The 26,344-nt window shown below is 30.7% G+C and overlaps 1 protein-coding gene across 1 annotated transcript in view; it reads left to right on the forward strand.

Moving 5' to 3' along the window:
• LOC148310974 (peroxidase-like) overlaps positions 1 to 26,344 on the forward strand; it is a 77,360-nt gene that overhangs the window by 45,523 nt on the left and 5,493 nt on the right. The window contains exons 5-9 of the mRNA XM_088257379.1: positions 12,081 to 12,272; positions 13,009 to 13,205; positions 18,698 to 18,871; positions 23,166 to 23,244; positions 24,936 to 25,081. Of these exons, the coding sequence (XP_088113505.1) occupies positions 12,081 to 12,272; positions 13,009 to 13,205; positions 18,698 to 18,871; positions 23,166 to 23,244; positions 24,936 to 25,081 (788 nt within the window). The remainder of the gene's footprint in view (positions 1 to 12,080; positions 12,273 to 13,008; positions 13,206 to 18,697; positions 18,872 to 23,165; positions 23,245 to 24,935; positions 25,082 to 26,344) is intronic.

Consider the following 26,344-nt stretch of genomic DNA (forward strand, 5'->3'; position numbering starts at 1 on the left):
ATTTAAAGTATTTAATTAACGGTTTATAAGTTGGTTGGTACCTGTTTAAAGTAATTAATTAAAGGTTTAAAAGTTAGTATGTACCTATTTAAAATACTCAAAAAGGAATTTATAAACAAAATAAATACCGTACTAATTTTATGTATTTTGTGCCGAATAAGCGATACCTAAATAAAATGTCAAAAATGCGATAACATTGTTAAAAATGTTGATTTTTTTAAGATACGATGATATATCGCAGAAGAATGACATAACACAGTTGCATTTCATTCATGTTTTTGTTATGTAAACAAAATTCCTTCAGAACTTTTATACGATAGACGTATATCAATTTCACTATTTTTTTAGTGGAATAAGCTAGTGGTTAGCGTGCTATGAATTTGGTTCTAGATTCGATGATTTAATATTAAAAAATGATCTTGTATTTGCAATTATTTGAAGTCGAAAATCTTTTGCATAACCTTTGTACAATAACGACAATCAATGTATAATAACGACAATTAATCTAATAACACTCTATACCGGATAGTGAGAAAACGAGAAATATTTATTTATTATAGTTTAAAAAACAAGTGGTAAAATAGATTTTTGATGAAATTTACCTCTCGTGAAAGTTGTAGCCAAAAAACAGCTAAATAAATCGACTAAAACTCATAAATGAATCGGTGTATGGAATATTTGCGTTGTTATCATGGTGAACATGATGAAAACGTACAAAAGGTACATGTTATAATAACTGGTATACCGATTTATTTATAAGACCAGTAAAAAACTTCATTTACATTTTGATTGTATGGAAGCAGTCAATGACATTCGAGTATATTGGTCAGTAGAACAATTTCCTCTAAGGTTAAATAAATAAACTGTGCCATTTTTTATAACATTTTTTGTATATAATCGCCATGCGGCAGTTGTTATTATTTTTTGTGAAAAATATTTGGTACTATTTTAAATGTGAAGGTTAGATTCGCATATCTGCAGCATCAGTGAAAAGCCATCTAGCGAAAAGGTAATTCGACTGGTAATTCGATGGATTTCTTTGAAGTTCTAGTAAAGGTTGTTTGAGACACACTTAACTTTACGCCGAAATTAGAAATCGGTCTTTATGAAACCTTTTTTTTAGAACTTCTTATTTTCATTGTTTTACAATGTCAGCTGGAATGGGTTAGTACAAATAAACTCTCAGGCATTTAATTTATTATGTTTTTCTTGTAGGAAATATACATTTTTTTTTTTCACTTAATTTTATTATATTTCTTAAACAATGAAAAAAATTAACAATTTTTTTTAAAGTATCTTAGACTTAAGGCCCAGTATTCAATAAATCTTATAAAATTTAATTTTATTTACCAGGGTAACATTTGACGTAATTGTTTTTTTTTGCCTAAAACACCGCTTTTGTATTCAAAATATAAGTTTTTCTTCGAAATAACTATATCGTCTTGAAGAGAAAAGAGTTTATGAAAGGCGATGAGAAAAAAAATTATAAAAAATATATTTTTACCAAATTCCAATATGCGTGTATTCTAAAAAAATATGCGCGGACAATTCGCGTGTCCTGACGTCACGTACTGAATTTATATATTTGAGAGTACACCCTTAATTGTTATTTATCTGCTTTAATTTAATTATATTAGAACATTCTACCGTTTTGTTGTCTTCTTAGTGTTGTATAATCTGCTTCCATTATCCATATAGTCATTAAAAATAGAAACATAATACAAAAGAGATATTCATAAATGCCCTCAGGAAACGGAATCATTCCTTTGGGAGCCGACTTGAGCGGTATAATGAATGACGACTATTGCCGTTGATTGGGCTGTCACTTTCACACTTTTTTTATAGATATTCATGGGTAAGCGCTTACCCTAATTGCCTCTGGCTAGAAGCCCTGCGATATTGGCTATTATTCAATACTTGGTACATACGAGTACTAACGCGAACGCTATCCTTTCTCCCGTACCTCAATACGTAGTGAAAGTTCGTAGACTCGCTAGGGCGCTTTACTCTTATTTTCTATCACCTATATTCCTGCCTTCACTCCACACTTTAAGCGTTTGAATTACCTGCATTATGTAATGATTAATATTTATGTTCTATCGTAAATAATACGATGCAATCGCAACTCTAATACGTGAATACACCTGACACGTTCTTTCTCAAGAAATCACGTAAAGTAAAAATGATATATTTAAATATATACATAATATTTATATTACAATCACGGTATGGATTAAAGCAGTGGTTGTCAAACTTTTTTTCCATCAAAACCCTTTTGAAACAATTAATATTCTAGGGAGTCCTAAAATAAGCAAAACTTTAATGAAATCACACAAATATAGGTACATCATACACAACTGACTTCTATAACAGTAAATAAAACAACACAAAATAATATAATACACAAAAAAAAAACACTAGATATCTAAGTATTTTCGTTTTAATTTTTCGATCTTAGTATTATTGAAGATTTATTTTGCTGCTTGTCGCGGCGGATTCCTCAGAGAGGTTTTGCGAAGCCCCAAGACTCCGTGGAGCACAATATGAGAACCGCTGAATTTGAGATTTTATAAAATTGATGGTGATAACACCTCTATGGTTGTTGTCATCAACTGGCCTCAGATTGACACAGCGAGGATGTGTTTGAAAGATTTTCAGGAAATTATTCGTTAAACATGATTCAAAAATCATGCAAGAACAAATCTTTAGCTTTTCTTTGTACTGAAAGATCATTTAATAGGTTCCCAATTATGTGGCAGAATGCTACGATTGGGAATTAAAAGGATGGATAGAAAAGGAAGAGGTCTATATATTGAGCGGTGGAGCACACAGGGCTCATGAAGAAAAAGAAGATGATACGATTTTTACTAAAAAAATGAATTTTTTATTTAATAAATATTTTTGTTATCTGATAGCATCGGTTTCTTCGTTTTAAATGTTAAAACTTGCATACAATTTGTATTATTATATCATCAGAAATTAAAATAATGATCAATATTTGCTCACAGTGTTCAAACTGCTGCAACGTTCTGAAACTGTCGTCATTAAAATCGGCTGCCAATCTTAATTATTCGCTGGATTTCAAGCGGACGTAAGTAGCGCAAAACTTTCGATCCATTATGCGGCGTGAATCAATACGCCGAGGAATCTTTAGTGCTTTACACAATCGCACCGAATCACCACCGTTTCTGCAATCCAGTGTATTTATCGTGTTTTGAATTTGAAACATCCTACAATTCTCTTGATTGTTGCTATTCCTAATCTATCCTTCGTGGCAGAACTGTGTGCAGATGAAATTTGGCTCCTGTCTGCTCTGATGGCAAAATGCAAATCGCAAATCAAAATACGATTAATCTACTTGTTTCTGTATGTTAATTCACAACACATGTTTACAAATCTGGATTATCTCCAACTAGGAGTTATTTTACTATATTTTGACATCTCAACATAGATGAAGGATAATATGGAAGTCTGGAATATGAAGTAAATGTCCAAACATCCATATTTTGTGTATTTTGTAAATTAAAAGTATCGTTAACTTTGTGGCATGGTAATATAACACTCTCCTTATCATTTAACGTTCACTTTGTGTAATACCAGTATAATTAGCATTAATTCGTGACTACTGATTTCAGAATAATCATTCCATCATCAGGTCATTGAAATAAAATTATCACGGTCTGACATTAATACAAAAATTTAAATTTGAAAGAGAGATTAATAAATTCAATTCCAATTTCTCTTTCAATATATTGTTTTTGTATAAATGTCAGACCATATTAATGTAAATTGAATGACCTGATGATGGAATAATTATTCCGAAGCCGTAGTCACGAAATAGTGTTTTTTAAAGTGGTATTACACAAATAAAAACGATGAATGATAAGGAGAATGTTATATTACCATAAAATTAACAATGCTTTTATATATGTACAAAGTAAAATATGCGTTAAGTCAACATCTTTATTCTGGCACTGAAAGAATGGATCTAATCATTAAATAATTGGGCGAGTTACGTAATTCATATAATTGAAAAGATTAGGAAGAGTTCTTTGCGGTGGTATGGACATGTGGAGCGAATGGATAACGAGAGAATGGCTAAGAAAATATATGTGTGAAAGTGAGAGGGAAAACAGAACGTGGATGACCGAAAAAGACTTGGCACGATCAGATCAATCAGAACCTAAAATCTGGCGGTGTCAAAAGTCTGCGTAATCGGAGGGCATGTATGACTAGATGTATGGATGTGAAGGAGGCGAGGAGTGTATGTCAGGACAGAAGAGTGTGGCGTTCCATCCTCTCTGCCTACCCCTGCGAGGAAACGGCGTGATGGTAGTAGTAGTAGTAGTAGTATTAAATTGACTCGCTATTTTTATATGATATTTATTCAAAATATTTGAAGATAGTTTCTAATTTTAACACGGACTATTTGATCTACATACATATTTAATTCTAACTAATTATTAAGTAACATGAAACGTTTAAGTAATAAGACAGATTAAATTTTCAAAACATTCAATCACACCCACATCGGTTAAAACAGTGGCCAGATTTTCACCCACAGCCACTCGGTAGCTCTATCACAGATTTTATCTATGAACGCAACTGTAAAATAAGATAGACGTGTTTCGATCACGTTTATGATTAATTCAATTGCGATATGGAGCTGTATATTTTGTTTTTCGTTTGCTAACAAGGCGATTTTAAACAGGATTATTATATGTTTTAACGTCTATTGAGTATTGTGAGGGAACAAGTCTTGAAAATTTATTTAAAAAATAAATATGATCTGGGCAAGCGCCGTGGCATAGTTGGGTAGACGCTCGACTGCGAAACTGGCGTCGCGGGTTCGATTCCCGCCAATTGCAAAATGAATTTAAAAAATATTTATTTTCAATGGGTCTGGGTGTTTGTGATGTATTTTTCATATTGACTTTTCCTATTCTTACTATCCTACCTGCAGACATGCATTGTGAATTATTAAAAAATGCATGCTTTAAAAAATATATTTTTCGTTATCTATGATTATTTATGGTATTTATTATTTACGCCAGATTTGTGAAATCGAATTGAAATAGAATCTTGAATTTTCTACCTTAGTTTTGAAGCTTAGTTTAATTTCGCTTTTAATATTTACTTTTTCAATTAATTAATTTCATTACTTTTCATTATTATTTAACCTGAGCTTTTACTTGTTTCTATAAGTTTGTTGTTTTGTCATCTAATTCATGAAAAAAAATTAAACGATTTTTATTGGCTGTATTTCATTTCATGTTATGTGTTTTTCATTAGTTATGAACCATAAATATATTTTTTTTAAATTTCCCTGGTTTACATTAAATTGATTAGAAAATGTCTTTGTGAAAATTTTGAACCATTTGTTTAAGAAAATGATTTTATTAAATGCATTGTTATAATAATTATATTTAACGATATCCTGTTTACACGTTTGAAAAATAGTCTGAACCACCGACAGATAAATATAACAATAACTTTAACTTCCGCAATTTTAAAGAACATTAAATTTTATTGTTCATTTAATTGCAGACAAAATAAATTAAATGCAAAAAAGTGTATTAATAATACCGTTTTCATCTTGATAAACCAATTCTCTATGACTTATACATAGGCTATAGGCGACTTTACTATTTCAAAGGTGGTATTTAATAAAATAATAATTAAAATCTCAAATGAAAGGTTAAATGAAATGCACAGCAGTTACTATCCACCTGTATATATTACAGTTCCGATCAAAACGATCTCGTTATCAAACTAGCTATTATATTATAAGTATACTGTCAAACCTAGCGTTGTATAAACCTTATTTGCTGAAAAGATATCTAATATGTAGGTCATATTAAATAATCTTGCAAAACAGTATTTCCTTCTGATGTGTGTGGCTCAAATTATATTACGATAGCTTGATTCATGCTGCCTGCGTGACGTTCAACTCCCGTATTAATTGGGACATTTAAAATGATTAAAAAGAGTTCTTTAAGGTGGTATGGACATGTGGAGAGATATATAATGGATAACGAGAAAAAAACTAAGAAAGTATATATGGCGAATGTGAGCGAACGCCGAAAATAACAATCAAGAAAATCAGAACATAAATGTGGTGGTGTCAAAAGTCGTAATCCATGAGCATGTATGACTAGATATATGGATCTGAAGGAAGCGAGGAGTGTAAGGCAGGACAGAAGAGTGTGGCGTTCCATCCTCTCCCTCTACCCCTGCGGTGAAACAGCGTGATGGTAGTAGTATTTCAAATAAATAGAATTAATGTTTTACTGGAATATTTATTTATTAATACCATTAATACCCTGGAGCTTGCCTGAAACCCAGGGCTGATCACCTTTCCTTCATGTATTTAACGATACAGAAAACACTGTTTTTTTTCAATGCAGTGGCAAATTCACTATTCTGTACGGATGAGGTTTATTTAAAACTTTTATTGAGAACAATACAATATTATACTTTTATACAATGTCCTATATTGTGTAAGCTATATCATAGTGAGTTAGAAAATTAAATAAAATAAAAATCTCTTTTGAAAAAGCAGATATTTTTTACCAATATCTTTCTAAGATTAGAGAAATATATGTAGTACATAAAAATATGAAAATTCCTTTGAATGTCCTTTTGTGCTACGTACGACAGTAAAAATCCAACACATTGTTACTACAAAGGAAGTTTTATTCACAATTGGATTTGTTAACAACATTTTGACTGTGTCCAAATACTTGTTCACAAAATCTTGATTATTTCCAATTAAAGGAGTTATTTTTCATATAATTTTAGGAAAATATTATCATTTGATTTGAATCCAGGATTCAGGCCTCACATACTAATATAAAAGTTTCTGCTCAATAAGAAGCTTATTTTCATCTTACCAATATATGTCTCTAGTGAAGTTCCAGTGATTCAAGAACAAGGTTTCAAAATTGGTTCATACAATATATATAGAACTTCCAAGAATTTGAGTAGTGTAGTTGTCAATAATGGGTAGAATTGGTGAATGTTAGACATGTGTAAAGTGATCTCTTAAATCAGCCTATGACGGCCGTCAGCCCCGTAAATTCCCAGACTTCCATATTCTTCTTCAATTCTGATGAGATGTCAAAAAATAATATGGATTTGTTATATTATACTATTTTTTATTCTCGTTTCAGTGTCGTATTACTTTAAACCTGTTAGATAGCGGTCAAAGCCAAGTAAACTTTTCACCAAGCCACGGGCCCGGATACCATTAAGGATATAACTTACGCTTAAAGATCATATTAATGATTTAAATACTCAAAATGTCGCTATTGGAACTAAGTGTACCGATTTATATTGTGTGTAACAAATGAGATAAGCGAACACAAGACACGCTTGCGACGGTCATAAATCAATGGAACTTTTACATAAGTTTATAGTTAAAGGTTATTTGCATTTTTTATTGGCAGTAAAAATATGTTTCCGGGTTATTTAGCAAAATAATTCATAGTTATTTGCTTTCATATGTAATTTAAATTCAAAATGCAATTAGGGTTGACAGCTCTCATTGTAAAATAATGAAGATAAAATTATATCTGAATCTAGTATCATCAAACGAGGTTTCTATGCTACAATATGATGAATTTTAGATATTTTCGTTTTCAAATAATCCTCATTTTTGCTTACTAAAATGAGAGAATTTTGATTTAATAGAGTGTTTAAATTAATAAGATTTTGTTTAAATCTTTCATCGGGGTAACTAAGCAGTCAATTATTTATTTAATTGGTACTAGAACGCCATTGTCAGCCTTTCCAAACCTTATATTAAAATATCGTATTTTTTAGATGTCAGACAAATTTCAGCAGAAGAGTATATTTTTTTTAGACAATTTATTTCCTATTTATATCGTTCTATCCTCAATCACAAGTCCGGTATACAAATTAAGGACTGTCTACGAAAATTAAAACACTTTCTCAACAATATATTTGTTCAAATGTGAGAGATAAGAAGCAAGTCACATTTTTTACATGTACATCTGTACTATTTAATGGCGTTTTCAAAATTTGAATTCTGCAATAAATGAGTTTCTGAGATATTCACAAAAAAACTTTCAAGCATATAGAAAATCCCATATTATTTTTAATGTACTTTGTTTTTTTACTACAACGTCTTTAAAACACAGTATTCTGTAATATCAAAAGCTTATTGTGCCGTTTTTTTTAGTATTAAGAACTTTATTCGATTCATCGGTTTTAATCGATATTTCTACGTTTATAACGTTCTCATTTTTACTAATAAAAACGAGTTTTACAAAGATTTTTGTCAAAACGTTTTTATGTCTATCCTCAACGTCCCGTAGACATAAATAAATTAGGGCAAAGTTTTACGTAAGGTGTTGTATAATTTATCAAAACACGTATTAATATAAACTATAATAATCAATAGTTTTTATCAAGTTAACTTTTCTTTATAAAATCAAGAAAATTACCTGAATTTACCCCAACCAATTTAAAACACTGATTAAATAGTTATAATATACACCTTGGATACATGATTTCAATTCATTCCATTCCATGAACTGATTTTCCATAATATTATGTAATACACATTTAATAACGTGAGTAGTTCATAAATTAAATACCATAATCTAACATACCTGTTACTTGTTAATTAATTTCGTAAAGGGTCATTTATTACCAATTAATTTTAAAATCACCGTAGGACATAGCAATCAATACTATTTTTCTAATGTACCATAAACACACATGAATTTATTATGTGAGATTATTTTACATGGAAAATGTATACGTTAGATTGGCCAACTGCAAAATTCCAATTTTATGGAATTGATTAGTAATAAACGCTAGCGCCTGAAGGGGTTTTCCATTCTAAAATGAACTAAATCAAATTAAGTAAACTGCATTTATGACTTTGTAAATAATATTGATACTAATGGTTCGTTTTAAAGGTTATATTAAACCGTATCGAAATATATGATCTCGGTCATAATTTTACAAATGCACGTCGTGTCTGTCCAATACACCTTTGTAATCCGAACACGATTTTTGACAATCCCTGCACAAATCCTGTTTAAGATAATAATGCATATCCAGCCAACAAATTAGTAAATATTGCATCTAATATTTGCGTTATAAATCATCCAAATGACTGTAATCTTATATCTAATAAAGTAATTATCTAAAATGTGTACGAACGGGTTTAAATTGGATGATAGCCTTTTCTTGTTGTTGATTATACCTTTGTTTATGAATATGGAAATTACAATATAAAATAATGGCTCTCAATGTCCGGTGTATTACGTGTGAGATTATAAATAATTGTAATGAATTTCACTTGCCAATTTTTATTTAAGATGAGAAAATAAGTTCTGCTTAAAAAAAACAGCTTTGAATATAATGATTTTATCCAATCATAGATTTGTTTCTTGTGTTTTAGATTCATGTTTTTGTTAAGGTTTTCGATTTTCTTATTAATATTAAATTATTTTAACTTCTCGTATAAACGGTTTGTACCTATATTAGACCAATTTATTGTTTTAAATGTAGCTTTGTAACATCAACCAACCAAGAACAAACTAGAATAAGTGGCTAAGGTTTTGCCTATGGTTAAACCTATTAAAGCTGTTTAGATAAGTATGCAGATGTTACTTCTAAAAATTTCACATGTAGATTATACGATATAAGAAAAATTACAGTAGAGAATTTAAAATAATTCATCATTTTATAATAAGAAAGGCAACAGCAAGGATAAAAAAGTAAGTGGGATAAAAAAAGAAATGTGTAGAGAGAGAGAGAGGTGACAGTTTGAAATAAACAAAACTTTGTTCAAATAAGTTTTATTTTATTTATTGTTTCGGCATTAACTTTGTGGTAAGACTTGTTACAATGATTAAAGAAAACACTTGTTTAATAAGTTTTATCCTAGTTTAATTTATAACCATATCACTGCAACTGGCAGACACATCCTTTCACTGGGTGATTACCAAATAAAATTGAAATTAAAAACTTTGCAATTAAAAAAAACCTCACTTATTATTAATATACATTTTTAATTATATATTGAAATTATATATTAATTAATATACATTTATTACATTCATACTTCGATATTGAAATACTAAATTTACCAAATAATTTTTTTTAACTTATGTACTGAGCTTGTTTTAAAAAGTACTTTTGAACCTACTTACATAGATACTTATGTACATATATAATATAATATGCACCTGTTACATTAAAACATATTAAAAATCGTGCACAAAACATGTAATTATTACATCCTTACTGGGTATTAAATATATTTCATTCGTATATACATACGTACTTACAATGTTTTTTAATATTTATTTTTATCACGAACACGATTATGATCGTTATTAGTATTATACAACCCAAAATAAATTAATTTGCTTTTTGAATTATGTTTGTTTATATGTAACACATACTCGATTATCTGCCGATAACAACAGGTTTACGATGAAAATCATGAAATTTGCAATATTGGGTTGGGACCTTAATTCAACTTGCGTTATTTCGGATTAAAGATTTTATCATCAAACGCAATTATTTTTTTAAATAATGTATTGGAAAGAATGTAGGGTTATTCAATTATCTAGATAGATACTATGCCAGCAATTTATGCAAAAACAAAATTTTAAAAGTTCTAAATTCACAATATTTTTAATATTGTGCATCCATTTCTATCATATTTGTACACACACACTCACATCACTCACTCCTTTTAACAACGTCATATATCAAAAATCGGCAATTTTCAGTTGTGAATTTTTTCGGAACGCCCAGAATATGTACTATACTATCCCAGCAAAAGCGATTAAAGAAAATGTATTGTTTAATTATTTTTTAAATATACTAAATATTTTTCTAATGGAGAAAAAACATGCATGTTTTACCTAAAAAGATCTGTTGTACAGTAAAAAGTTCAATAATGGGTTTGATATTAATTTTTAATACATTTTATTATATTTTTAAACTTTAAAAACGATCTCCTGAAAAATCAAGTTTTTTTTATATATGACGATGTAGAAAGGAGTGAGCGACATGTGTTATTAATTGTATGCACAGTATGCATTTTTTTCTTGTCTTTAATGAGTCATGCAATCATAGATGACATGGCCGATAAATAACATTTCTTATCTACCCACCTTTATTATCCAATCATCGATAGTCGCTTTATCCATTAATTTATTGAATAGTTCTATTACTCAATAACTTAATAGATAATGGGGTAGGATATAGAACTTTTTTTAGTAATACGTTGGCCATACGGGATAAGAGCGTGATGTGTTCCATTGCATTATATTTTATAGGCAGATCAAATAAACTGGTGGGCAGGACTGATAATTTAAACAAAGTTACTTCATGTTATTAACGATTGTGTTTTGTACCTACTGACATGTCTTAGTGAAATTGCATTTTATATAATAAAACAACAGCAATATAACTTTGTCCGCTTTTATTTTGTTTGACCAGTGACCAGGATTCATCGTGAATTGTGAAAAAGGCTAAATGCTGTTGTCATATTATTATATATAACCAGGGCTTTTTTTAAACAAAAAAATCTCGGAACTCACTTCATGTCAAGCTTTTTACTAAAAAAATATATTCAAATATCATTTAAATATTCTTTACAATATCATATGTTATCATTTTGATTAAGTATGTAAATATTTATTGTAATTATCATAATATTGTTTCGTCTAATATATTTAAATAATAAAATAAAAATCTGTAAAAAAGGTGCCGGAACCCCGTACCACCGCAATATACGAAAAAAAGCCCAGTATATAGCGTTTAATTTGTCAAACCTTTGATTTGATGTGGCGTCCTATTCTCTCTTGGGTTTGGATAGAGATCAAAAGACCTACAGAGCTACCGACGCAAGCGTCAGACGCAGTAATCCTGGGTCTCGACCACACGTGGTTTTTTAATGGGGTTTCTTCGTGCGGTCATGTACAGGATAAGTGAGATTCGCCACAATGGTTTCTTAATTCCGATAGGGTATCCAAAGCACATTAAAAATATGGAGTTAATAATTATACCGGTTTTATTTCTTTCAGGTACGGTCTTACCTACGAAGATATTGAGAAGGGTCTGCCTCTGATAGACACCTCTAAGACCCTCATCAGGGAGGTGTGCCCGCCCTTCCTGTCGCACGTGGAGTGCAGAGCCGGCAAGTACAGGAGGTTCGATGGGCTCTGCACCAACCTGGACCATCCTACTTGGGGAGCCTCCATGACACCCTTTCAAAGGTATGTGTATTGGTACGATTGTTATTGTTAATGTATTCTTTTTTGCCAACTCAAAATAGATGAAGAATATGAAAGTCTAAGCATTTACAGGGCTTACAGCCGTCATGGGCTTCGTTAAGTGATCACTTAACATACGTGTAACATTCACCAATTCTACCCATGGTTGACAAACACAATACTCTGACCGTCATAGACTTGGTTAAGTGATCACTTTACACACGTGTAACATTTACCAATTCTGCCCATGATTGAAAACCACACTTCTCAAAAATTTTTAAACATCTAGATATATTGACCAAACTCGTAACACAATATGTGCGAGTTCACAACACCCACCTATTTTTGGATGGGGAAAACTTTTATTAAGCAGATACTATTTCCATTTGTATGTGAGGTCCGAATCCTGGATTATATTCACGTACTTGAGAAACGCCTGAAAACGTGATTTTCAATTTATTTTTTCTTATAATTTGACCAGTTAATTTATTCACAACATATGTTGTAAATGACATGTCGTACGACGATGTCGGTAACTGGTCATATAAAATAAAACTGAAAAAAGTTATATAGTTGTTACCTTTTATAGAAAAAGCAGTTCCACTTAAATACATATAGCACAGGTACAACTCTAAACGCAAAATTGATAAAATGCACATTTCTTCATAATGAAGTATTAATTTTTTATGCATATTCCAAATAAATTAATTTAAAAATTAATTCTTATTTTATATCCCAGGTTGATTGCTCCCCTGTACGCTGACGGTATCAACGCACCAAGAGTGTCCGTGACCGGGCGAGACCTCCCTCTCTCCAGGGTGGTGTCCCGCACCATGCACCCTGACGATGGGTTCCACGACCACGCCGGAACAGTCATGGTCATCGCCTGGGGACAGTTCATGGACCACGACTACACCCTGACTGGAACTCCATTAGGTAAAGTCATTAGTCTCATACAACACGATGATACGTATACATTTGAAAATGACATAAGCTATATTAATCTTATACATACTGTACATAGGAAATGGATGGTTAAATATCAGCACAAATAGAAATATTTTAGAGTAATTGACGAAACAAAAAGTTATTTCTACAAAGAAAATATTTGTAAATGATCTCTCTTGCCATTCATCAAATCGGATACATACTCATATGAACATTTATGGTACTTTAAACATATTTTGAAATATGAACATTTATGGTACTTTAAACATATTTTTCTAATAATTTCCTCCGATTTTCGTTTTGTATAAAGCTACAGCCTATGCGTACATCTCTTTAAAAAATATATGAATATAAATATATTGCAATAAAAAGATTACAATATGAAATAAAACTACCAATGTAGGTACATGTTTATCATGTCAAGTTAAATAATAAGAGTCAACTTAAATAATCCACCTGTCTTGGTATCCAGAGAGATAATGAGTATTTCATCCAGTTTTGAGTTTTATAACAATATTTTAGTGTTATATTTGAATAGGAAAAAAACACAAAAAATACACATTCAATTCATTAAAATATTTGCTTATTTTTCAGTATTTGTATTCTTACAAAAAATGGACGTATTTTAAGCATTGTTCATGAAATTCTTTTTCCAGCTCGTGTAACATTGATAGTAGTCAAGATACTCTGTACACTGTTGTACATCGTCGAATTTTTATGCACAGGTGGTGTGATGACTCCATTTATAGATATACGATACTGAATTGATATGCATATCTTCGGAGGTCAAAGATAGGTGAACTTTATTATCCAATTACTCAAATTGGGCCATGATCCGCTAAATTAGTCCGAAACAGTCTTTGATTCAAAGTTTGTCTGCATTCAAATCAAGATATACATACGGCATAAATGATTACCAAACGATCAGAGTAGATGCCAGATGATAACTGAATGCAATGATCATGGACGTATCCCAGAAGGCGTTCTATTGCCAAAGCAAATAGCTGAATAGATTTTAATCTTCGGTAATAAATTATTTCTTTTATTAATGGCGCAAATTTCGAAATCGTTACAGATTATTTTTTGCAGCATTATCTAGCTAAATCCATTAAAATCGCGAGTGAAGATTCATCGTTAAGTATTTCGCAAGAAAACTGATGTTCATAACTTGTAACCTTACCGAATCGAGTCCATAGGATGATTTTTTATACATTTTTTTTCTTCATACTATAACGGCTGATTAGATTTTTGCAAGAAATTAGTTTTTGTGAATGTTTTTTTTTCTTCCTTCGTATAGACTCGAGGATCTGTCTTTTCCGTTATCCGTCTCTTGGGATATGGACTTCCAGCTACCACGCCATCGCTTTGGACGTCTTCCAGGTGGTCTTCGTACGTTTGGATTCTTTTAAAGGTCGATTCGGGCCACTCAGGCAATTCAGGCCAGGCAATTCGGCATAGTCATTCTATTGATATGAGCATTCCAGAATCGTCTTCGCTGTCTTCCCCATCTGACTATATCCTCCATACTACACATTTTCCGATTTCTGTGTTCCTTATTCTACATCTTAACTTGTTTTTGGTTATGCACCTCAATATCCTCATTTCTGAAGTTCTTAGAAGAGATTTGGTTCTCGCTGTGTCTGCTCTGGTCTCTTTCCTATATGCGACAAACGATCTTACACGTGTCTTTTGTATTTTTATTTTGCTTTCAATATTCATGTGCTAATTCTTCCAAATTCCTTCTTTTAGACACCACTATATTACAGCCGCTTTATTCACCTTTCTTAGAGTCTTATCATAGAGGTTGCTACGGCGTCTGATATATTTATCAAATAAAAATACATCAACGACATTCAATTTCATTACTTATGTACACCAACCGTTCGAATAGCTTACCTAATACAACATATGTTTGCTTGAACGCCTAACCCTTTTTGGCTTTCCTTTTTTAAGCATAGTCCAATTAATATGTCAAAAAACTCGCATATTCAAATGCAACGTTCTGTTCAAATTGTTAAGTAATCGGTAAATAACATGGAGATTTTTTTTAAAATGAACATTTACATTCACAACATTTTCAGTGTGTCCAAATAGTTGTTCACAAATTTGGATTATCTCCGCTTAGGAGTTTTTTTATGTTTTTAAGATGAATAAAAGCTTTCCGCATTTCAACATAGATGGCTGTTGTGAACTCGCGCGTACTGCGTCACGAGATTGATCAATATATCTAAGAGTTTAAAATTTTGAGAAGTGAAATTGTCAATCATGGGTAGAATTAGTGAATGTTACAGGTAATTGGTGTGTGTGAAGTGATCACTTAACCAAGCCTATGACAGGTCGTACGCCCTGTAAATGCCCAGACATCCATATTCTTCTTCATCTATGTTGAGATTTAAAAAAAGGGAAAAAATATTAACATTTTTATTTGCATACATAGATTATATTTACGTATATGATATAACATACTTAACGATATAATATTTGAATCACGTGTTACATCTGTAATACATATACCGTATTAGTCGTGATTAGGGAGTATGTATTATTATAAGTGTAGTTCTTTAGCGACGGGGTTTTGATTAATGATATATATCTATATTTGTACGTTTTTAATGTTGTATATGTCATCTATCCAAAACTTCCTTTTTTCAAACGAAGGCCGGCAGACGACCTTGTTCTTTCAAAATGACTATGTTAATTAATTATATTTTCACTGATCTGAACGTCCTTTTCCTGATCAAAAAATAAATCATTGAGGAAAACAAAAGATAAGGCATCTTTATCTATGATATGCGTATAGAAAAAAATATTCATTCAGAAAAACTGACGATGAATGCAAATATACTGTTAATTTAGTGCTAGTTATTAGAGACAGTATCCTCACACATTTACATTTTTATAACAAATTAAGACCAGATATTTATTTTTTACAATATTGCATTAATTAATTTATAGTTCAAAGTGTTTAGCGATGGGTAATTTTTGTTTTTCCGATTTTTGCATAAATTAGTCGATTTTTAACAAAAAATATTATTTTTAAAAAATGAGTATGATACTATATTTGACTGAGCGTGTTATTTTAAGAGATAGTTCAGTTTTCCGATCATTTATTTCACTATTTGTATTTTATAAATTTATTTTTAAAAATCTTGGTCGAAAATAGTGAAATTGATATTATATCGCTCACTCCTTTCAAGAACGTCATAAATCAAAAATCCTCAATTTTCAGTTGTGCATGTTTTCAGAATGCCCAGAAAATTTACTATATCCCAGCAAAAGAGGCATATTTTTAACTTAATATTTACCCGCTACAGGGTAGAAAATGTTGTTTTCGTATTTTGAAGAAAATGTATTGTTTAATTATTTTTATAAATAAATTAAATATTTTTCAAAAGTAGAAAAAACCTTCAGGTTTTACCTAAAAAGATATGTTGCACAGTAAAAAGTTCAATAAGTGGCTTGATATTTATTTTTAATACATTGTGTTATATTTTTAAACTTTAAAATCGTTCTCCTGAGAAATCAAGTATTTTGATTTATGACGTTCTTGAAAGGAGTGAGCGATATGTGTATTCAAACATAATCAATAGTTTCATTTTTTTCCTTCTAAATCAATACAATATTGCAAACACATCGCGCCTCTGGATTCTGGAGTAACTGTAATTGTATTATCAACCACAAAATATCTGATTTATGTATTTAAAAGAATCTTTAATATATATATTTATATATATATATATATATATATATATATATATATATATATATATATATATATATATATATATATATATATATATATATATATATATATATATATATATATATATATATATATATATATATATATATATATATATATATATATATATATATATATATATATATATATATATATATATATATATATATATATATATATATATACAGAAATACCATAATTGATCCGTCAACAAAACTTTTTATGTAATACGGCAACTATATGTAGGAAAAATGAGGTGGAAATATGTTAGCACATTGTATTTTATTGAGTATGTACATAGATTAAGCACTTATCAGGTGGTACTTTGTTCTCACGTTGGTCTTCCTCCACACGAGATCAATGGCAATTAAGATTACATACTCAGCGATGTGTTGTAATACTGTATTAAACCACACACATCTTGTAATAACAGTATTCAATATCATTATTGTTTGGTTATAACTCAACTCGAAAGCAAAAGGTCACAAAAATTATAATCAATCATTTCTTAAATGTTCACAAAACGCGAATAGGTATGAACACAATAATGGAGAGATTCGATATATCAATTATCCCCAGAATATTGAGCACTTAGATAAGAGTATAATTATTGTAATGATATGCTGCGTATCATATTATTATATATGAACATCAAGAACAATAATAAAATATATATATGTTATATACAGTAACTGGGTAAAATCACTAACTCATTGTTGATGTCTTAGATTATACTGTCAACTTTGAATAATTTTATATGTCAAGGAGAGTACAATACTTTATTAAAAAGCTTATCGGAACAGCTCAGATGAAAACTGTGTGGTTCGGGTTGTGCTAAATTCACACACGGCTATATTACACGTACGGGGATTTCAGGTAGTCGAGATGATAATTTGATTACCAAAATCGACAAGTAGGTATGTACATGAGCAGTCGAAATCCAAATCATTTGACTTGAATACTGCAGCATAGGTTTAGTTCTGTGTGAAGTTAACCTTGGGCTATAGTTACCCAAAGCTGACTGGGATCCGACCCATCTAACAAAAAAATCCTATCTTTGGACCCACCTTTTAGTTGTCTTAGAGAAATGAGGGCATAAATAACTGAATGAAATATCAAATTTACCACTTCCTATTTTTTTTAAATTCATGTGTGCAGTAGCGAGGGCCCACTCAATATGAGTTCGCGACCCACCAGTGGGTCGCGACTCATCGTTTGGGAAACCATACCATAGGTTTTTTTCAGTGTTGTAGGTAGGTACCTTCATTTGTGCAGTTTTATATTACTTTACTATGGTAGAATTAACTGGTACAAATAAAAATAACGGTAGTCGGTTACATGATTAATATTTCAAATATCGACCCGGTACAAATGATGCGCACCATCTGATAAAAAATGTATGTATATTTATAATGTAATTAACTAAGATATCACTGCATTGATCTGATACAGCGCCAAAACAAATAAGGGTTTTAATAAGAATTATTATGAAGCAGAAATTAAGATCTGTTGCTTTGTTTCATTGTGTTAACCTCGCTCTCTTTTACTCTACACCCGTGGCAACAGAAATTATAGCTATCTTTCTTCTTTTCTCTAGGTTATCTTTCTTCACTCTCATATAACGAAATGTGCCTAATAAACGTGACGCGTCCTTGAAATTTCACTCATGATTATCGAACAACCACCAAAGAAGTTAAATTTTTTTTATTATTTAATTTGTATGATATTTTTTTCATAGATCCTTTCAACCGCAATGACCCCGAGGAGTGCTGCAACAGACCACCCCACCAGAAGCACCCCTACTGCAACGAGCTGAGGATCCCTGATGATGACTACTTCTACCGTCTCTTCAACGTCAAGTGCATTGACTTCGTGAGAGGATTCCCATCGCCGAGGGCCGGCTGCAGACTTGGTGAGTTCTACGAATGAAATATAAAATAAAATTGTAAAACTAGTGCAATGGATTTATTCATTTATAAAGAGACAAATTACTAAAAGACGTACCTACGCAATGTACGCAATTGATAAACATTTTATATTGACTATTTAAATATTTTATTTGGGAATTTATAAGTATTTGTAAAAATACCTAAAGAGGGACGGGAGGGAGGAAAATGGGAAAAATCAATGTTCAAGTCAAAAATAAATTGCATGAAACGGGAAACACCACGATCAAACAAAAAATCCATTTATGCTTTAAAATCTAAGAGTTTTTCTTATTTTGTCATGGAAGAAGATTTCATTGAAGATGTTTTTTAGATAAAGATACTTTTTTTGATGTTGTTTATATAAATAATTCATAAATCAACATCCTGGGCCCCATATAAAAAAATATAGTAAGGGGAAAAGAGTTTCTAAAGGAAAATTTATAAGAAAGAAATTTGTATGTTTTTCGAAAAACATTAATTTTAAAAGCTTGGTAAATCTATTATAAGATATGAGTACGTTGTATTCAATTATACAACTTGTTTGAATCTCTCTACATTTGTATATGGTTTATAAATCGAGTCCTTCACAGTCTGGATGTTATGAAATTTTGATATTCTACAATTTGGATATGTAATAGTTTTGTTATAAGACACTATTTAGCAGAATGAAGTTTGCGTGTTTTTCTTAACCTATCATTATCTCCGCTACACAAACGTTTGTTTAAAGAAATAATATAGTTTTAATTGAAAATATACAACATAATTACTAATTTATCACCAGTTTGAATCAGATCGTTTATATAGCAGATAAATATGATTAATCGTATTATGTTTTTAATGTACGTTTTCGCAACGTTTGTTAACCTTTTCATAGCCGCAAATAAATTACGCGGCAGTGCTCAACAGGCCAAGTATTTTTTTTTTTTAAAAAAGTTGTCTAAAGATTTTTTTTTTGTTGTTTTTATTGAATTATAATTTACTTACCAAATATTATATCCCGCATCGATTGTTAGAGTTTTATTCTTGAAGTTAAACCAGTTTCAAATTTTCAGGGTTGTCACACTAAGTCGCACACGCAAGTTTTTATTAAATTTAATATTAACACACAACTATTATTTATCAATGGAATATTTTGAAATAATAAGAAAAACACAAAAAAATTGAGCAAAATAAAAACCCCTGGCGTTCAAAACAATCGATTAAAATAATCAATATTTCAAGTGGTTTGAGTGGTAGCCCTAATGACATCTGTCAACTGTCAGCTGAAAGTGATACCGATAAATCACTTAAAAGTATTTAAAAACTTTATAAAATATTTTGTGACAACTTCAACTGATGGCAATGTATGTTCCGTTTTTGACAGATTGTCAATATGAGTTAAAACTGCGGAGTAATACGTCATCAAAAGTACTGACGAGATATCTCGTCTCTGGCCATACGGGCACTCCGCCATTTGCCGAGATATCTCGTCTCTGGCAACCATCGGGTTAATGGGTGTGCAGTATGATATTTAAAATTATACGCCATATTAAACGTGGTTAGATTCAAATATTGATTAAGTTTCTTAATTGCCTAATTACTGTAGCTAATGAGTGCCGTATACAGCACTTTTAATAACATTTTCTAAATGCATCGCGTCTACGTGCTAGAAAGGCTGGAAGCTAGATTCGGATACGTTTTCCATGTTGTAACTTGTAACACCTCAGTATTTTAAAATTAGATCGCTCTCAATCAGCGAGATACAAGTATGTATGTATTTGTTGCATAAACGGATGTCCCTGACCAATTACTGTTAGATTATCTTAGTCAATCGGGAAAATTTTCCAGTGATTCGCTCGACGATTGCAGATCCGATTTATTCCTCTGTGATCTAAATTCTGAACACATTTGTCAAGTGACAGAGTCTTGTGACATCGCTAGTCAGCTGCCGTTGTGTATAACTAGGTGATGGCTCTTACGAAATGCGCCTCCGATCGAGATTCAGCGATTGGATTCTCCCCTTTGTGTGGGAAGTTGATTTGTCTATTCGCTATCCTACGAAATCGTAATTTATAGCTCCATTGGCGCTAGAATTATAGCCCACAATCTGTTTCATTTATTGCGGCTTCAATCAGTGAGAGTCGATAGCCAATTAAAAGTATAACGATCTTTACAATTTAAACTATTACTGTTTCAAGCATAGTTAGTATAGTCATGATATGGGATTTAAAAAAAACTGTCCTTCATTCAATGTTACGATCGTCACATATTCTAAAAAATATACATTTATAGCGCTGTGAAATATTTGTGTAATTTTAATGTAGAATGGAAATTACACACTACTTTCAAATATTAGTAAATGATTTATTATTTCAACATATTTATGAGTAATTAAAATGTTTGATTTATTTTTTGGGTTTAAACACTCTTGTAGAATATGCACAAATAGCAAAAGAACATGTTTTTGAAATGTTAAAAAAAACTTTATTATTGAAGGAAAATAAAGTTTAAATGTAAACATTTTTCCGAAAATACTTATACTTATGTTTGCCAGTTATGTTATAATATTGATTCACACGATTCATAAGGCCATAATGCACTTGGATTTGGTACAACTGGGACGATATTGCTCCACTTTTCGAATCCAGCACCGAAAAAAGGTATTTAATATATAAACCATACCGGTTGAACAGGTTGTAGTTTGCCGTGAGTGTTCGCCTTCGCCCTTCATATCACCGAATGCACCTTTCGATATTTTGCAATAAGGACAATTTCGATATCTCCATTAAAAAATCGCCGCATAGCACCGAGAAAAATAAGTTTAGCAACCATACGAGAAAATTCGCTCGTTAAATACGTATTAAAAGGCAAGATAATCAATTAGAGTCTTAGTCTTTATATGGATATCTAGACCGACATTAGCGGCGATTTTTACGATCTGCCAATCGTTAATCATTACCCGATATACGAGAATTTGAAAGGCAAAGAAAATCGCTTACGTTCAAAACCACTCGACTTTTATTAAAACGACCAAATTTAATAACCAAGTATGGAAAATTATACTAACCGTGTATCGATTGACACGAATAATATACATATAAGGAATATAATGTTCAGCGATCATGTTTAGGCGAAAAATAGCCGCGGGTGGACTGATTTCGTCTCATATTGCAAGTTCCTACGCATTAGTAACCCGAGGCTGATATCGGCAAATATTGCAACTTGGATCATTAAATGCATTAATATTAAAATCGCCTTTGATTTCGATTGCCTTTGCCGCGAGTTGGGTATGCGGTTTGTTTTACGAGGCTCCCTAGTTTGTTCATGATTGCATATGAATTTTGAGTAGGTCGGTGGTAACTTTACTTATATAATATTATGTATAATTGTGTACACGAAACGTGTCTGTCACATTATAACACGAATCCATTTGCTGGCACATAAATTATTGTTTATTTGTATGGTAATATTACACTACTGCAAAAGAGATACTCATTCAAAACGATCATGCTTAACTAAATACAAAGTAGATAATCACTTTTATATGGAAGTATGTGCATTCCGGGGCTTATGATCTGGCTTTTAACTGGCTTAAGTGCTCGTTTTATACACTTGTGTAATGTATTATCTTGTTAATGCATTTTTTTTAAAGTTGAAGATGTTTGTACTGTTATTAGATTCCATTCACATATTAGTCGTAATTTTGAAAGATGTTAAATTTTGGCTGATGGTAGGGCCATCAATTGAGAATTTTATGAAGTACATATATACCTTACTCCAATAAAAAATGTGCTTCTATTAAGGTTGGGACATATTAATAATATATTCCTCACGAAAATGGCCTAATATAAATTGTCCAATAAATATTGTAAAATAATTTATAAATGCGTTATTTCTGACGTTTATATAATATTGGGTATGAGCAAGTAACTAAGTATAGTAAGTGACTCCAGTAAGCTAGTTTAATATATTGATATATGTTTATTACAGAAGAACAAACCAACTTTTATTTTTGGAAGATCCATCACTTGGGAAATTTTGCATTTTTTAAATGTTGTAAGGATAATATAATGAGCACAGTTGAAGTAATAAAAGTACGAGAATACTTATTTTATAAAACATTTAGAAAAAATTGCACATTCGAGATATTGCGCATTCAGCAACGATGTGTTGATTTTGTATTAACTCAGATAATTTGTTTCAATTATTATTTTTATAATAAGGATTGGTCATGAACGTTAAAATTATTTAAAAGTAAGTTTTATATATTTTTTCTAATTCTTTTCTTTCATTTTTCAGGTTCTCGTCAACAGTTCAATACATTGACTGGTGTTCTAGATGGAAATACAGTGTATGGAGTATCTGAAAAATTCTCCAGGTAAACAATGAAACAAATTATCATTTCGCTAGTTGTAGGTACATAAATATAATTTAATGAAAGTAACATACATCTAACCATCACTAATATAATATTTATGTTGCAAAATAATAACCCTTTTTATTTTAAACATGAGGGTATTTAAAATTAAATATGAGACCAAGGGATCTTGCATCCCTTATGTCACTGCGACTATTGTGACCTCCCTCTGTACACAGCTCACTCTCAAGACCTACGTGAGTCATGTAGCTCACGACCTGTCTTGGTGGTAAGAGCTTCACCTTCTCGGAGTCTAATAGTGGTCCTCCAAGGATGTGACTTCGTTTGTGATATATTTTTATCTGTGACAAGTAAAACATTTTTATAGCTGCGCCATCTATTGAACGTAACAGTAACACATGCAATACTAAACATTGCTCATGGCGGACAGTATGATTCTTGACAGCTGCTATCACTTAGGATTTTCAATTGTTTTGATTGCATTGTCGTTTTCAAATTAATCTGTTAAATATACATTCGTTTATAGTCATGAAAAACTGTTAATGTCATATTTGTATTGTATGTATTTTAAGTTTTAGTATCTAATTTTAATCAAAAATAATATATTCAACCTTCAAATATAATGAACCGTTCGGAAACAAAATGCTATATCATCTCAGGTAATTTTCAAACCAATTATCTGTTCTTGAAATACCGAACAAGATTTATAATTTGGCGCCTATTTACGTAGGTACTAAAATATATCTGCTAATTTAATATTGATAAAAAGATATTGATAAAAAGATAAATTAATATAATAATAAACAATAACTTGATGTTTAACGATTTCTTAACGATAATTTTGATAACTATGAATATTTAACCTTTAATAATATACTTTTATGGTTAGTTATCTATGTGAAAAAATAATAACTATGTATAATTAATTGGCCTTGGCCATAATGCACAATGATTTATATTAAATTTCTTGTTGATCAATTAAACTAACTAACTAAACACTGCATCGCTTCCCCGCAGGGGTATGCAAAGGCAATATTTCCATCCCTAGAAAACATACTCCCCAAATATACGAAATCATCATTCTGTTCTATAATTTCCCATTAATAAATATCAATGTTTTTTTACACCCAGATGTAAAGATTTTTTTTCAAAAACCGTAACTTAAGAATTGTCAACAATTGTTCATCAGGAAATCACTTTCCTTGCACACATTATACAATTTTGTCACCAGCGTCTGCAGGTCTTCTCTACTTCAATTAGTTAATACGTATAGTATATTTGTAATAATCGATATGAAATATTTTTACTAACCCTTATTTTCTTGATGGGGGGTATTTTGAATCTAGAGTGACCTTTAAAAAAATCCTTTATTAAAAACATATTTTAAAAATGTTCCTAAATACAATATAAGTATACAAATATAAAAACAATTATAAATAATGTAGTGAGTGTAAATTCACAGAAGAAATGCCTGACCTCCTAAGTAGGACACAGGAGAACGCGCGTTATCAAGTATGCATACTTTTTCTTGCGATAAATTACGTGATACTTTTTTATAAGCTGTTCACACATTGGACGGTCTTTATGCGGTATATTTCTTGGGATGACGCTCACCTCACTAATCTCGCAAGAAAACGCTACTTTGTAATGGCTAAATAAATGTTTTTATTTTATTTTACTTTGATTTATAGGAAATTGAGATCAGGTGTGGGTGGACTGCTGCGAATGAATCCTGTATTTGAAGAATATGGACTCAAGGATCTTCTTCCCTTGAAGTTAGACATTCCTGATGAAGGATGCACCAGACCCAACAAGTCTATGTACTGTTTTGAAGCCGGTTAGTTGATTATTGCATATCCTCTTCATTTTAAGTAGAACTTAAAACAAAAACGTATCATCAAAAAAATCCTGCAATTTTCGTGTCAAATTCAATACGTACGAGTTTAAATACTAAAAAATCAAACGCCCTTGCGATTTTTTCGTAATGGTCTTGATTTAAAATATTATATTATGCTTAATAATTGTTAGGTATTGACGTGACTCAATTATATTTTGAAGTTTTACAACACTTCTGTGACCGCTTGTAATAATGACAACCATTTTTCTTGCACCATTTTTAAATATTAATTTACATGTGGGTGGAAACTTTATGACAGTCAGTCACGGGTTCAATACATCTTATGATTTAATTATGACTTTTTGTGCAAGACTAACTAACGCCTTTGCGTTTATTTCATGCTAATATCATTATTATTCCTAAATATGGACAGTAAGTATGGGAATACGTAGGATTAATAATAGACAACACATTTCTGGAAAGCTTTCATGCCTCATTAAGCACGATTAAATTTAATAACATTGAAAAATGAACTGCAAAACTTTCCATTAAAGTATGTGAAATTCTTAATAACTGTTATTTTATAAACATAAAATTTTAAGTTATTCTTATGATTTGTACAAAATCACTCACAAACGAGAGAAGGATTTCAAAAAAACTTGTTAACATAATATTTATTATAAAATAACAACTATAAGTTGGCTTAAAGTTTTTCCTCATATATAAATGTAAAAATAAGATGCATTAAAGAATAAAGTACAAGTATAGATTTGCATTACTGAAGAGTATTTTTTTTATAAACAGCGTATTTATTTAATAAAGGTATTACATATTCAGATTAAGTAATTTATTATTCCATGTAAATTTTATTACATATGCGTATAATTAAAAATTATGTGCATATACAGGGGAATCCAACCACTCAAATAATGCAATGTGACAGAAATCACTAATGGCAAATATATATTTATGGACCTACCTTAATATGGTATAAAGTATTATTTTTTGACATCTCATCAAAGATGAAGAAGAATATGGAAGTCTGGGCATTTACGGGGCTTACGACCGTCATAGGCTGGTTTAAGTGATCACTTTACACACGTGTAACATTCACCAATTCTACCCATTATTGACAACCACACTACTCAAATTCTTGGAAGTTCTATATATATGAACCAATTTAGAAACCTTGTTCATGAACACTAGAACTTCATTAGAGACATCTATTGGTGAGATGTAAAGAAGCTTTTTATTAAGCAGAAA

The sequence above is a fragment of the Brachycentrus maculatus genome, unplaced genomic scaffold (assembly GCF_059751285.1).
Source record: "Brachycentrus maculatus isolate JH-2025_06_01 unplaced genomic scaffold, ASM5975128v1 h1tg000081l, whole genome shotgun sequence".
NCBI classification, from domain to species: domain Eukaryota; kingdom Metazoa; phylum Arthropoda; class Insecta; order Trichoptera; family Brachycentridae; genus Brachycentrus; species Brachycentrus maculatus.